The 14,808-nt window shown below is 42.7% G+C and overlaps 1 protein-coding gene across 10 annotated transcripts in view; it reads right to left on the bottom strand.

Annotated features, from left to right (window-relative positions):
• Nucleotides 1–14,808, bottom strand: part of RNASEH2B (ribonuclease H2 subunit B) — an 84,480-nt gene that overhangs the window by 43,505 nt on the left and 26,167 nt on the right. For 7 of the 10 annotated variants that reach the window (XR_014818862.1, XR_014818863.1, XM_021065146.2 and 4 more), the window contains 3 exon segments: nucleotides 13,868–13,975; nucleotides 11,222–11,298; nucleotides 6,892–7,006 (listed from right to left, as the gene is read on the bottom strand). Coding sequence is in view for 8 of the 10 variants with exons in the window: in XM_021065146.2 (XP_020920805.1) it covers nucleotides 6,892–7,006; nucleotides 11,222–11,298; nucleotides 13,868–13,975 (300 nt within the window). In the remaining 2 variants the exon portion in view is untranslated. 10 annotated transcript variants of the gene reach the window in all.

Raw genomic sequence — 14,808 nt, forward strand, 5'->3', positions numbered from 1 at the left:
ATTCTCGGGTAAACATCTAGAGTAGAATTACTGAACTGTAAGACTGTCAAGTGGTTCTACCATTTTACCCTTCCACTAACTAAGTAGGCAACTTCCAGTTGTTCCATAACTTACTGGTATTGTCTAGTCTGTTTTATTTGAGAGATTCTGGTGGCTATTAATGATATTTCCTTGTGGTTTTAATCTACATTTCTCCGGTGACTAAAATATTATAGAACATCTTTTCATATGCCTTATTCATAAATCGTCTTTTGTGAAGTGTCTGTTCAAACCTTTGCTGATTTTTTTACAGGACTGTATATTATCTTACTGTTGTACTAAAAGGGCTCTTTATATATTCGAGATATATATATATATCTTTTATCAGATATATGTCATGCAAATATTTTCTTCCAATTATGGCTTATCTTCATTTTTTTTCCTTAATGGTATCTTTCAAAAAACAGAAGATATTAATTGTGATGCAATATAATTTATAATTTTTCTTACAGTTAGAGGTTTTGTGTCCTATGAAATCTTTGCCTATCCTCAAGGTCACAAAGATTTTCTTCTACGTTTCTTCCAAAAATTCAACAGTTTTCATTTTTGCATTTACGTTGTTGATCCATTTCAAATTAATTTTGCTGTATGACTCCGAGGTGAGGTTCATGTTATTTTTCACACGGACATCCAATTTTTCCAGGTCATTTGTTGAAAATATTATTCTTACTCCCATTGAGCTGTCGTGACAGCACTGGAAAAAAAAATCTGCTATATAAATTTGAGTCCACTGCTGTTCTGTTTGTTTCCATGTACCTACCTATTTAGCCTTCTACAAATGCCACACTTTTGTGATCACTGTAGCTTTACAGTAAGTCTCGAAATCAGGTTGTGTAAGTTCTCCAACTTTGTTCTTCTTTTTCAAAATTGTTTTGGCTCATATAGTTCCTTTGCACAGTCATATAAATTCTGGAATCAGCTTATCAATTTATACCCCCCCCCCAAAAAAAACCCCTGCTAGGCATTGCATTAAATCTCTGTATCACTTTGGAGAGAATGGATGTCTTATCAATGCTGAGTCTTCCAATTTAAGGACATGGTATACCTATTTATTTAATTCCTTAATTTCTCTCTACACTGTTTTGTGATGTTCTGTATACTGGTCTTGCATATATTATGTGACATTTATCCCTAGAACTTCATGATTTTTTAATATTATAAATGGTATATTTTTATGACACCATCCAATTGTTTATTAATACACAGAGATACAATTAATTTCTGCATATTGACCTTACAGCCTGAAAACTCACTTATTAGTTCTAATGATTTTTTTGGTAAGTTTTTTGGGGGCTTTTTACATACATGATCATATTACTTATGAAAAAATACAGTTTACTATTTACTTTCTAATATGTATACCTTTCACTTATTTTTTGTCTTGTTGAAACTACCAGGACTTCCACCACATTGGTGAGCAGAAGTGATGAGAACTGACATCCTTATCTTGCACCAATCTTCAGGGAAAAGTGTGTTCAGTGCTTAACAGTGAAGTTTGACATTAGCTTGGATTTGTCATGGATGCCCTTTATCAGAAGCTCCTTCTGTCTCTAATTTGCTGAGAGCTTATGAGTGAATTTTGTCAAATGTTTTTTCTGCATCTATTGAGATGATTACACGGTTTTCTTTTATATAATGTATAAATACGGTGAATCATACTGATTAATTTCCAATGTTCAACCAACTCTGCATTCCTATGATAAACCCCATTTGGTTATAATGTATTATCCTTTTTATACAGTTGATTAATATTTTAAAGGATTTTTCTGTCTATGATCATAAGGGATATTGGATTAGTTTCCTTTTTGTAATAACTTTGATTTTGGTATCGGGGTCATTCTGGTTTCACAAAATTAGTTGGGAAATATCCCTTCCTCATCTAATTTTTGAAAGAATTGGGAGTTCCTGTTGCGGCACAGCAGAAATGAATCTGACTGCAACCATGAGGTTGCAGGTTCGATCCCTGGCTTTGCTCAGTGGGTTAAGGATCCGGCATTGCCATGAGCTGTGGTGTATAGGTCGCAGATGTGGCTGCGATCTGGCATTGCTGTGGCTGTGGTGTAGGCTGGCAGCTGTAGCTCCGATTCGACCCCTAGCCTGGGAACCTCCATATGGCACAGGTGGCTCTAAAAAGCAAAAAAAAAAAAAAAAAAAAAAAAAGAATTGGACTAAGTATCTTCATTTCTTTGGGTATTATTTTTTCGTTAAAGTATGGTAGAATTTACCAGTGAAGCCAGCTGGGCCTGGAGCTTTTTTCCTAGTAAGCTTCTGAATTACAAATATTTTTTTTCTCATTAAACATTCCCTGGACAAGATGATCATTAAGAAATACTCAGCTTGACTATCTGAAAATGCTATATAAGAACCAAGTGCATGATAATTTTAAAATTTATACATTTTGATAAGCAAGGTGGTTTAAAATAGTCACAAAGGTCACAGATTACCCACAATTATGAACAATACCATAACGTGTTCAACTGTATCCTAAATTTAATACTTGTGAGAGTTTGTGAGTTAGACTATACATGCACATGCTGGGACGATTTCTTTCCCTAACATGCCTGGTGCCTATAAAACTGGTCTCAAACATCTGGAAAGATTGGCTTTACAAAATGAAGATGGAATAGAAAGGAGTCCACAATTAAATACCACGTTCAGCAATTGGGGAAACGGTTCACAAACTTGAATTTCCCTGATGTATTGTTGAACAAACTGCCTGGAGCACATTTTCACATCTACTTTCTGAATGTTTTCCACAACTGAGAAACTCATATGGTCTCTTTTGTTTCCCTGCCTCCTGGGGACAGAAACTTGGCAACTGTGCTTGGGGTATTTTAATCAGGTAAGTTTTCCTGGTTCTTCCTGTTAATCACATCGGACAGCGCAGCGCAGCATTTGCTTGCAATGTGAAACAGAGAGTTACTCTCCAGACGAGGTTCATAACCCTTTATGAGTCCTTTCCCCTGTCATCTCTCCCCCGAATGGGAGCTTTTTTGGCAAGAAACGTGCTGAGCCCCAGAGCCAGCAAACAGAGACACACCGTCTCCTTCGCTAAGAAAGCAGCGGTGCTGACGAAGGGCCCCGCCATCGGCGGTCAGGATGCAGACCGCTGGCTGCGCGGACTCGGCAGGGAGAAGGTCGGGGGTCTCGTAAACCTACAGGCTCAACCAGACCTTTAATGCCACAGACGTTTGAGACAGCATCTGGAGTCTAATATCACAATAGCTGGCTGGGGAATTTGATCATTTCGGGTTTCTTACTCTATCCGCACAGTGCCGCTGGGGAAGCTGGAAGTGAAAAAACAGCCGCTTTCGTCTCTATCTTTATAGAACCTGACCACTCGTCAGCGTCTTCTTTGCTTCTTAGGTGAAAACCCGAGCGATAAGATCTACGAGCGTGGAACTAAACACTAACTTAAAAATGGACAACAATCTAAGTTCAGGACCCAAAGCAATCACTGAAAGAGGGTGCCTGGAAGATAGAAAGCTCACTGCCAAGACGAGAACTGTCCTCTCCTGGAGCTGTAGAAGTTCCTGCTGTTTCCTTCTCTGTCTCTCTCTCTCTGTGTGACGAAGGGAAATTATCGAGGGGATATGAAAGATTCAAAAAAAAAAAAAAGTTTCTATTTTTACACAAGACAACACTAACAGAGTTTAGTTCTAGTAACGATGGAAGGGAATTACTGCAAGAATTCAATAATACGCATGGAACAACACGCATATGGATGGCCCACAGTAACTCACTCATGTACGTATGGCGGGTGTCTTCTACTATTATCTCATTATCGCCATTCTCCTACTTAAACCACCTGACTGTATGTTAACCAATGAACCACCAAACAAACGTGTACCGGTCACTTCTTGTGTACCTAGTACTCAAACATCAGCAAAGAATTAAAAATGTCTAGTTCGGAAGGTTTAATGGTACCAACATTTACTGAGCACCTCCTCTACGCCCGGCACTCTCTGTGCATTGATTTACTTGTATTATTTCCTTTAATCCCTGAAGCATCTCTTCGTGGTAGATACTAGATACTAGTAAGTGCAATACTTAAATAATGTTCTTAGGCTTGTCATTTAGAGATCGCAACACCCTAAAGTTTTATTTTACGATTAAGAACAACTTTTTAGAATATAAGGGATACTGGTAACCCTTCGAACTCTTCAGCTTACAGATCAAAGATGCTGAAAAGTTTGAATGATTTATTGAAAACAATGCAGCAAATATTTAAAATTTTTCTTGTAGGTCATCAGATCCTACGATCAGATTACCAGATTGTTCTTAAAGAAAGCCCTTCCTTGAAAGAGATATGGAGCAGATATAACAATATATTAGCACTGACTGATTGCTGGGGTTGGGGACAAATAATATTTGTAGTTTTTCCCTGAGTTTTTCTGTATCTCTAAATTTTTTGATTAAAAAAAAAATTGCTTCACTTGCCCGTGTACTTTAATTTTCGAAAAGGATATATCATCTACCTTTATTTATACCATGTTTCTAAACACTCTAGGCCTCATTTTTTTTTTTCTTTCTTTTTTTAAGAACAGTAAGGCAAAACAAAGTAGTTTAGGTTAAATTTCACATGGTAAAAGATGCATGCAATTCTCTGGAAATCTTGGCACTTCCTTCATAATTTAATTCTTCCTCCAATGAACTATGTTCTGTAAATCTTAAAATAATGGAAGGCTTAAAAACAAAACCCCAAATTTTAAAAGAAATAGATCTCTCATGCCTTATCCTTCAAAAGGTCTCTTCATCAAGAGACAGAAACGATTCCACATTATTTGCTTCAACCCTTGACCCAGAACACAAACACGTGAAATAGTTTTTTTTTTTTTTTATGTCAGTTCTATATATAAGGACAGCTTACTAAAATAGGCATCACTTCCCATGAAGATCCGAGGGAGATGTATAGTATCTGAAAGTTCCAACTGGTTTTTTAGAGCTGGGCAAATAAGACGAATACAGGGCGTGCACTTTCTATTACAGCAGGACATCTAAAGTTAGGCAGTGTTGAAACGTTAAAGAGATTAGAGCGACAGGTGTTCACAGATAGTGAGTCCGCAAACAATCCGGGGTCAGTGTGCGAGGAGGAAGGAATGCGGGTGAGGGATGCTCTGGGTCCCAAAAGGGCTGTGAGCTAACAAGTGCCAGTGCGTTGATACTACTTCCCAGTCTGGGTTTCTGGGGTTGGTTTAAGATGCCTGTTCTCATATAGCTATTGGAAGATTTTTGGATAATGAGTTAATTACATTTTCAACTTCCGTTCACTTGGCAAAATTAAAATGACTTCTAATTATTCCTCATGGCTTTAGCTTTCAGAAATGGTTATGAGCTACCTCATGGGTTGCTGACATAAGATTGCTGTCTCCTGCTGAGCTCCGCACCAGGAAATGTCTTTAATGGGACCGTTTTGGTAGAAACCTGAGCATCACACACCTCTCAGATCCACACAGGGCTCTACGTCTGGCCGACTGTGAATTTGGTTGACCCTTCCACGTGTGAAATGCAATGCATGAGGCTGTCCCCTTTTCCACCGTAAGCTTACACTTCTTGGAATCACCCCTTTCTTGGGCCCAGAAGAACTGCCACGGTTGGCCAAACTGCCTATAACCCTAAATAACCACAATTTACCAGACGGTTGTTCTGGTTTTCACACTATTTCCATAGGAACCCTGAAACTACCTGGGTGATTTCTGAGACACTGCTGCTAAGTCTGTAGGGTATTCTTAACCCGTCAGAACACGTTCATACACCGCCTCACTTCCTTCCCTCAAAATTCAAATGGGTAATTTCTCAACTTCGTCTCTGCTTTACCTGGCCTGCTCTGCCCTCCTATGTCCCCTGTCTCCAGGCCACACCTACACATCCTGTGGGTCAAGGTACAAACCCAGAAGTCACCCTTGACACCTCCTTCTCCTTGACCATCATCCAATCGACACGTGAGGCTGCTACTTCCATCCTCTAAGCTCAGGGTGCCCTCCTCTCCCGCCTAGACCAGGGCGGCAGCCTCAGGGCACCTGGCCTTAGCTTCTCCACACGAGGGCACTGCCCTCCTTCAAACCCTCCACCACCATGAAGTCAGGTTCAGACACATGGGGAGCCTTGCCCAGCACTCTCGCCTGTTCCTTCCTCACTAACTTAAACGCATCACTGAGCTTCTTGGAACTTGCTAAGCGTGACAAACTTTTCCACACAGCCACGCTGCTACTGTGACGGCTCTACCACTTCAAGGTTTTCTTCCCCACAGGAAAGCAACGCGAGCCCCACCGACCCACACTCTCCACCCTCCCCAGGCCCGCTTATAAACCTGTCCTGTGCATCCCCACGAAACCCACAGATACTTCCCTTATCCCTGCTGTCACCGGCCTCTATCAGAGTCGAAGCAAAGTGAGGCACAGGTAATATTTTACTTAGAACTATCCCTAGATAGCTGGCTCTAGTGCTCAACATACGCTTCTTAGCAGGTGCTCCATAAACGTTTCTTGAAACATTACAGGCACAGATTTTATGCAGTTTTACAAATGAGAAACCTGAGGCAGAAAGCAGTTCAGGACTTACCTAAAGTCACAGGCTTATTTAAAGGAGAACTGAGACTACGGCCCGAGCCTCGTGAACCCTGGCCCTGGAGGTGACAGGCCACCATATTTCACTGGTTGGAATTGTGCAGAATGAAGAAGCCAATGCAACAGGGGACAAACGTTGACAAGTGGAAGCGAATCTGGATCAGCTTCCCTTATGACTCCCACAGAACAAGCATCACATTCTGTGGGCCTTTAGGCCACTATATTGCCAGACAGAAGTCCAGCCTTTTTAGCGGCCATAGCCTGATTTCAAGGCTGTACACCATACCTTTTTCCTCTGTCACGTGTCGAAGTAACTTCTCAAGTTCAGGAAGTTTCAGCAACAAGATGCAATTTGGAAACATATCATCCATCACAACTTGATCTATGGGCTGAAACTTTCCCTGAAAAAAGACTTCAGTCAGTGAGGATGTAAGGACTCCCATCAACACACTCACACATTAAAAAAGACAGAAGACTGGAGTCCCCACTGTGGCTCAGCAGGTTAAGGACCTGACGTTGTCTCTGTGAGGATGTGAGTTCAATTTCTGGCCTCACTCAGCAGGTTAAGGATCTGGTGTTGCTGTAAGCTGCAGCACAGATTACAGATGCAGCTTGGATCTGGTGTGGCTGTGGCTGTGGCGTAGGTCTCAGGTGCAGCTTCAAAGTTCCCTGGCCTGGGAACCTTTATATGCTGCAGTTATAGCCATAAAAAGAAAAAAGAAAAAAAAAGAGAGAGAGAGAGACAGACAAGATATATAACCTCATAGCTGGACCTTTAAACTAAGTTTAAAGCCACCTGTTCCACCTAAGGACTCCCCACCTGGGACAGGCTCCAGAACAGACTCTCAGCTCCCTAAAGGAAGCTCTTGAAAACACTGGGGATTCATCAAGTGGCAAGAAATTCTTCGACTGATCGATCTATCTACCTATCTGTCTATCTATCTGTCTATCTATCTGTCTATCCATCCATCCATCCATCCATCCATCCATCCAGGGCCATCTGGCATATGGAAGTTCCCAGGCTAGGGGTTGAATTGGAGCTGCAGCTGTTGGCCTACGCCACAGCCACAGCCACAGCAATGTGTGATCCGACCCACATCTGCAACCTACATCACAGCTCGCAGCAACGCCGGATCCTTAACCCACTGAGCAAGGCCAGAGACTGAAGCCACATCCTATGGATGCTAGTCGGGTTCTTTACCCACTGAGCCCCAATGGGAACTCCAGTTTAAATGTTCTATTTTTCCTTCAGATAGTAAGATTAATGCCCAGGTCTCCCAACTCTTATTGTCTTTAGATTTCTAATTGAATCTATATTCTTCTGTGCTCAACCAATATGTTAAACACTTAACTATCTTAAAACAATATTTCACTTATACGTAATGGAGTACCACATAATCATGTTAAACATAGAATAATTTCATAAGAAACTAATGTTACATTCTTGTTTTCTTTACCATACAGACATAAAAAGGTCATGTAATAAGCAACTTACGTGAATATAAATACAATAACGGTTGGGATAACTAGACAGAAGATTTTTTACTGATGTTAAACCATGTATTTAAAAAAGAACAGCCAGCCACCACCGTGAGCCTTCCTCTGCACCTGCCCACCCGAGCCAGCCACGGCGCCCCCAGCGCCTCCCAGAGGGCCAGGGTGAGGATTAATTCACCAGAGTCGCGGTCCCAGTGGGAAGTTAGGCAGACGGTCCCAACACACGGTGCGGGGAGGGCCTTTGAAGGCGCATCGACCCAGGTACTGAAGCGGGTTGGTGGCTCCTCCCCGTTGACGATTCCTAGAAAACACCACAATCGGGAGCCACCTGGACTTTCCATCTTCTTCCCTGAATACGACTAGGGCCTCCCTGGTGACTAGAGCCATTCTGCTCCTTAGAGGCACGTGGCTTACCAGCCGCACTGCCTGTGTGCCTCGTCACAGTGACCACCACAGTGGCTTCCAGGTAAGGGGAAACACGATCACACCAAGAAATGAACGGCCACGACTCCACACTGGAGAGCAGAGGATGGAGGAGGGGAGGAAACTAAGAGAAGACAGGCCTCATCAGGAGAAAGCATGACTTAGCAGCTTTAAGCCAGTTTTTTTTACTTTCAATGTTTATAGCAAATCAAACTGACATAAATACAAAATGATAGTTTTGGAAATTGGGTCTAAGCATTCAATGAGAAGCCACAGCATTTAAACTCTTTGCAGACACGAAAGTGCACAGATCAGATTTTTCTAAGTGTTTAAGTAACATTCCTTAAAGCTGTTATTTCAAAGGTTTTCACGCTGTGGTTGGTGGATCCCCGGGAGTCTCCGATACCCTTTCAGGGGGTCCACAAGCTCCAAACTATTTTCATAATAATGCGAAGATGTAGCTGCATTTTCACTGTGTGGACGTTTGCACTGATGATTCCACCGCAAAGGTGGCTAAAAGCGCTGGCTCCTTAGTACCAGGCAGGGCGGTGCCAGCAAACTGTCCAGCAGCCACAGCCTTAAGTCACTGCACGGGCAAGGCCGTGAAACAATGTCACTTTCATTTAAGGATATCCTTGATCAAGGAGCAAGAGCAATTACTTTTATTTAAATCTTGACCCTCGAGAGCAAGTTCGTTAAATGGTCTGTGTGATTAAAGTGCAGATCAAGCACTTCTGCCGCCACCAAGGCTCAGTGATCACCTTGAGGAAAAGCACTGTGTGACTGCTGCGTCTCAATTTTTTACCCAAAATAAACCGCTATGAACCAGGGTTATTCAGACTTGACTGCTTGGCAGAATATAAATGAAATGCACCTCTCACTTCAAGCAAAGACTGACAGTACTTGAAGCCAATGATAACATTTGAACTTTACAGAAAAAATTAGAATTGTAGAAATTTTGTATCTGCCACTATGACAAGCTTCTCAATAGTCAAAGAATTTTCTAAAGAGATCAGTGATTTATTATATTAACAAAGGTTTATATGTGCGTGTGTGTGTGTGTGACAAGTTGTGTCAACATTTAGAAGACCTACATAATACACTGAAATGATATTTTCCAAATGCCCAATGCATGACATTGCAAAGTAATATGGGTGAGAGAGCCAGTCTCAGGGCAAGAAAGACTCATAGATTTTAATGTAACAGGGTGTTAAAAACAAGACCAACAGGCCCCAAATGGAGTTGCCTATGCTAAGCTCAAACAGAGATGAGATTTAATTAGTTTCAGCTCTCCCAGAAACGGAATCTTAAACTAGTCAATCAGTAACCTCCTAAAGAACACTAGTGAGGTCATTTGCCTGACAGACACCTGCCATCCCCAAAGAAAAGTGACCTTGTCATAACCAACCCACTTTTAGTTCAACTTCCTTGTTTCTATTGCCTTCTGGCTATAAAAGTCTTTCAGACCAAAAAAAGAAAAAAAGGAGTTCCCATCATGGCTCAGTGGCTAACAAACCGGACTAGCATCCATGAAGACGTGGGTTCGATCACTGGCCTCACTCAGTGGGTTAAGTATCTGGCATTGCTGTGAGCTGTGGTGTAGGTCGCAGATGCAGCTTGGATCCCGTGTTGTTGTCGCTGTGGCTGCGGCCGTGGCCGGCAGCTACAGCTTGGATTCAATCCCTACCCTGGGAACCTCCATATGCCATGGCTTCGGCCCTAAAAAGACAAAATACAAACCAAAAAAAGTCTTTCATTTTTGTATAGTTCCTTAGAGCGCCTTTCCTTCTGCTAGGACAGATGTTGCCCAGGTCATGAATCACTGAATAAAGCCAATAAGATCTTTAAATTTTACTCATTTGAATTTTGTTTTTTAACAAGACCATGGAAAGCTCAGTGACAGGGTTTCAGATTCCACACTGCGACTAACTTTTAAGAAACTGTATGTTTGTTTCTGGAGTGGTATCAAAGCAGAGTATCCACAACTGTCTTACAATTCCTCCCCTTTCTGGTCTCATACTGTAAGGCTGTGTATTCTTCATACACTTCCAGTGACACAATGTATGGAAACACACTGAATGCAGAACCAGATGTGAAAATCCAGTTGTCTTCTCTCAAGCCAGACATCAAAGAGATTTGCAAAAATGTAAAACTGCCATACTTCCCACTGACTGTTACTGTTTGTTTCATTAAAAACATGTTATATGTTAACATATAATGGCCTTGCTATTTTTGAGAATAAATTAATAAAATTGTTTTTTTCAGTTTTAATTTCATGTAGTAAATACTCAGATAAAACCCACAAGAACAAGAAGTTCTCTGAGATCCTTAATAATTTTCAAGAGTATAAAGGTATCCTGAGACCAAAATGTTTCAGAACCTCCAGCTGGAACCATTAACAAACTCTGTCTTCCCATTACAAAGGTAAATTTTACTCCATCTGGGATGCCTTACGTCTCAACTACAGCTTCCCCATTAATGAGCTTTCGCTGGACACACTGCGGTTATGAACTAGTCCAAGATCGAGGTGCTGGATCTCAGGTCTGCCAGTCACACGTGATACACGTGTTCTACCAAGTTAAACCTGAACTATGGGGAATCTATCTTTGGGCCATTATAAGGACAGAAAGGAGATCAAGTTAAAACACAATCGATTCTGTTTCCCCACTGTTACTATCCCAAACCGGGAAACTCACCTCTTTCCCAGCCTTCATAAGGTAGTGGAGGAGCAGAAACAGAGGGTCCATGGGGGTGGCAAAGTGGAGGAGACCGCCTGCAGATTAAGAATAATTCAATGTCTTAGAACGACAACTTAGTTATTCCACCTTAATCCCAATAGGGAAACCATTCATTGAAAAATATATGCGAAATTCCAAATGCAGAAGTTCCTCCTACAGAGGCCCAAGAGTCTCTGGGAGCCTCTCGAAAGGCAGGATGTGTACACGGGGATTTACTCCAAGGAGCGCTGCATCCCTGGTGTGGAGAGGACAGCCCAGACACTGAGCTTGAGCCTTAACTTTCCACTGCTTCGTTATTTTAATTAATTAATTAACGAATTAATTTATTTATTTCAGGCCTGCACTCACAGCACACAGAGGTTCCCAGGCTAGGGGTCCAATAAGAGCTACAGCTGCCGGCCTACACCACAGCCGCAGCAATGCTGGATCCGAGCCGCGTCTGTGACCTACCCCACAGCTCATGGCAATGTCGGATCCTTAACCTGCTGAGCGAGGCCAGGGATTGAACCTGCATCCTCATGGTTACTAATCAGATTCATTTCCGCTGAGCCAAGATGGGAATTCTGTCTACTTCTTTAGAAATTATTTTTAACAGAGGCCCTCATCTCCCTACCCTCCTACCAGTGCCCCCGCCGCCCCCCGCCAAAAAAAAAAAAAAAAAACCAAAAACCCAGCAGGCTTAGGGGAATATAGACAGAAGGTGAACCTGGCAGACATTAGGAAACCTGTACTTAGTCTACCTACAAAGCTGCAGTAAAATGTAATTTCCTGTGCTTTTGAGGGCGAAGCCACGGGAAAGCACTATTATTCCCTCCATGCACAGCTCCTTCTATGGGCTCTGGGCTCACAGCTCTGAACGACCAGTGACGGGGAGCTCGGAGGTCGTTACACACTCTAGACCCTGTCCCATCCCCCATCCCAAAGAAAAACGCAAGAGGGCAGGAGTCCAAGAAGACGGAGCCTAAGAAACGGGATGCTCTGCAGTGAGATCAGGGGTGCTGTCCAGGCTGAAAGGAAAAAAGCCAACTCGATCTGCCTAGGCCGCCTACGCCCCACTTTTCTTTACTCATCCCACCCCCTCCAAGCCTCCCAGAGATCGTCTCCCACGGAACTGAACCAGAAGAGGTATGTCATCAAAAGGAGCAATAACTCATATTTATTAATTTGGTTTAACGAAACACGTACTTACTTTTTTTACTCTCTATCTATAGCAAACTACCTACACAGCCAAGAAATGCTAACCCTAAATTACATACATGAATCTATTTCAGAGTACATAAAAAGGCCATAATTTTATGATGACATTAGTTGATTCTTTTTTTTAAAACAAGAAGAGAATTTTATGAAAACAACCCATAAGAAGCTCTAAGCTCAGTTTATATGAGGCATCCATTATATTCAGAAATTAGAAACAGGTTTCTTGGTCTGAAAACAATATCCTGGTGGCCATTCTTAGAAACTGCTCTTTCTTCAAGGTTAAGTTTAAAAAAGAAGACAATGATGAAGAAAGCAGGTACCTTTACTACGAACAAAAAACTATAAAAAATAAGGTCTATTAAAAAAACAAAACCAGAAAAACCAGAGTCCGAGAGAGCTGATCATCACCGCCTCGCAATCATTTCCCAGTTCCACCTGGACACAGCTGTATCGACCCAGCTACACTCAAAGGTAAGACTATTACGTTCGAAGCTGGAACTCTCATATATTTCCAAATGGAAAATAATAAAAGGGAACAATGAAAAGGAATGCATGCTTTGCACCCACCAGGCTATAGACAGACTACCACTGCACTTGGGCAACTGAAAAGCACTTCGCGTCTTCTCATGCACACAGGGATGTGACATTCACCACCGGCAATAAACCCTTCTTCTGCACGCCTTAGATGAAAGGCAAAGCGGCTTCATACCTTAGCACTAAGTGGCGAGAGCGTCAACGGAAAGCAGGGGGCTTAGAAAGCACTGTCTGGACAAGAGAGCAGGCAGAGGGAACACAGCTGCCTTGACCCTGTGACTCCCTCACTCCCACAACCACCACGCTACACGTGGTCTCCTTATTCCTGCTGAGTCCATACTGCCCCAAATCAAAGGCACACTAAGAGCCAACAGAAATTGGGTGTTGTGTGTGGGTGTGTGTCCGTGTGTGCGCGCGCGCTGAGGGGGGCAGGGGGAGGCAGTAGTCATTTATGTGACAAAGCATTCAAAAGTATCTTTGCTCCATTCTCTTCCAGAAGCTCTGTCAGTATCCATGTGCAAGGCAAGATGTTAAAAACGTAAAGATCTTCAGAAGCAGCTAAGAGGAGAGCAACACCACGGGTGAGCACGCACGTCCGAGGGTCACCTGACTCCTGACGCGGGACGTGTCATGTTTTAGGGGACAAATCAGAGCTGTTTAGTTAAAATGTCTTACACACATGTATTGACCTAACTTGCTCAAATGATCTGTCCTTTCTCCCTCTCCTTGGTTGAACCCTGCTCTGATGCCAATAAAGAAAAAGCCACGGACCGGACTCCAACCCAGGCGGAGAGACCCAGCCTCCCACGCATGAAAGATGGAAAAGCGAGGCTATGTGTTGAGTTAATGGAAATATACACACTAGTTACTTACCTGATTGAACGGACTCATTTATAAACCAAGAATGGTGTTTTTCCTTGAAAACTTTTATTTCAAACAGCTGCGGTAGACACATATTGAACAAGTAAATGGCTCCTTCCCCTGTTAAGACAAATCTGTTTTTTATTTGTAAGTTTTCTCTCTCTCTCTCTCTCTCTGACACACACACACACACACACACACACACACACACACACACACACACACGTCAAAAGACCATCTACTAGTTCTGAGGACTGTTCCTAATATGAACATAAACATAAACCTACATAGACATGGTCTATACAAAGGGACTCCAAGGAAAGCTTGTGGCTGTTACATACAGAGGCTTGTTGGCCAACTCCGCAATCCTCACCGAACTGAGACCAATAAATAGAAAAGTGGAAATCACTGACCTTAACCACAAAGCCTTTCCTCGAGTCCTCCTTGGGGTCAGGACGGAATCCCCTTCTTCAACTACTCAAACCTGAAGGCTCGGTGAGCAGAACAGAGCTGGCCCGCAGGCCCCAGTCGAGGGCAGCGTGCAGCCTCCCACCATGAGGACAGGGACGAGGCCTGCCCACCCCAAAGGCCACCCCGAGTGGGAAAGGCCAAGACCTAGACAGTAACGCCTTTAAGGCAGGAGTGAGGAAAGCCACATCCAACTGGTTGAAAATTTCCTCTTCTTTTTTCAAACAAACCAAAAAAAGAGGCTGGAAGAGGGTGAGGGAAGACTGTGCGCATCTGCGTGCATCTCAAAGAACCCCTTTAAGGCATGAATTTTTTTTCTTAAACATGGTTCAACCACCAGGACCCAGACTTTGAATTTTCCTCAACTACATGCTGGGCGTATGCCCTTGGAGAAGCTGGGTACTCCTTCCCCACTAGTATCCCTGAAGATGCAACACAGGTTCTAACGCTGGCCTCCGTCAGTGGGTTAAGGATCTGGCGTTGCC

Source organism: Sus scrofa, chromosome 11, assembly GCF_054392235.1.
Source record: "Sus scrofa isolate SSC_HxYL_T2T_F1_AM1 chromosome 11, Sscrofa_HxYL_maternal_Yorkshire_Landrace_v2.0, whole genome shotgun sequence".
Classification (NCBI taxonomy): Eukaryota; Metazoa; Chordata; class Mammalia; order Artiodactyla; family Suidae; genus Sus; species Sus scrofa.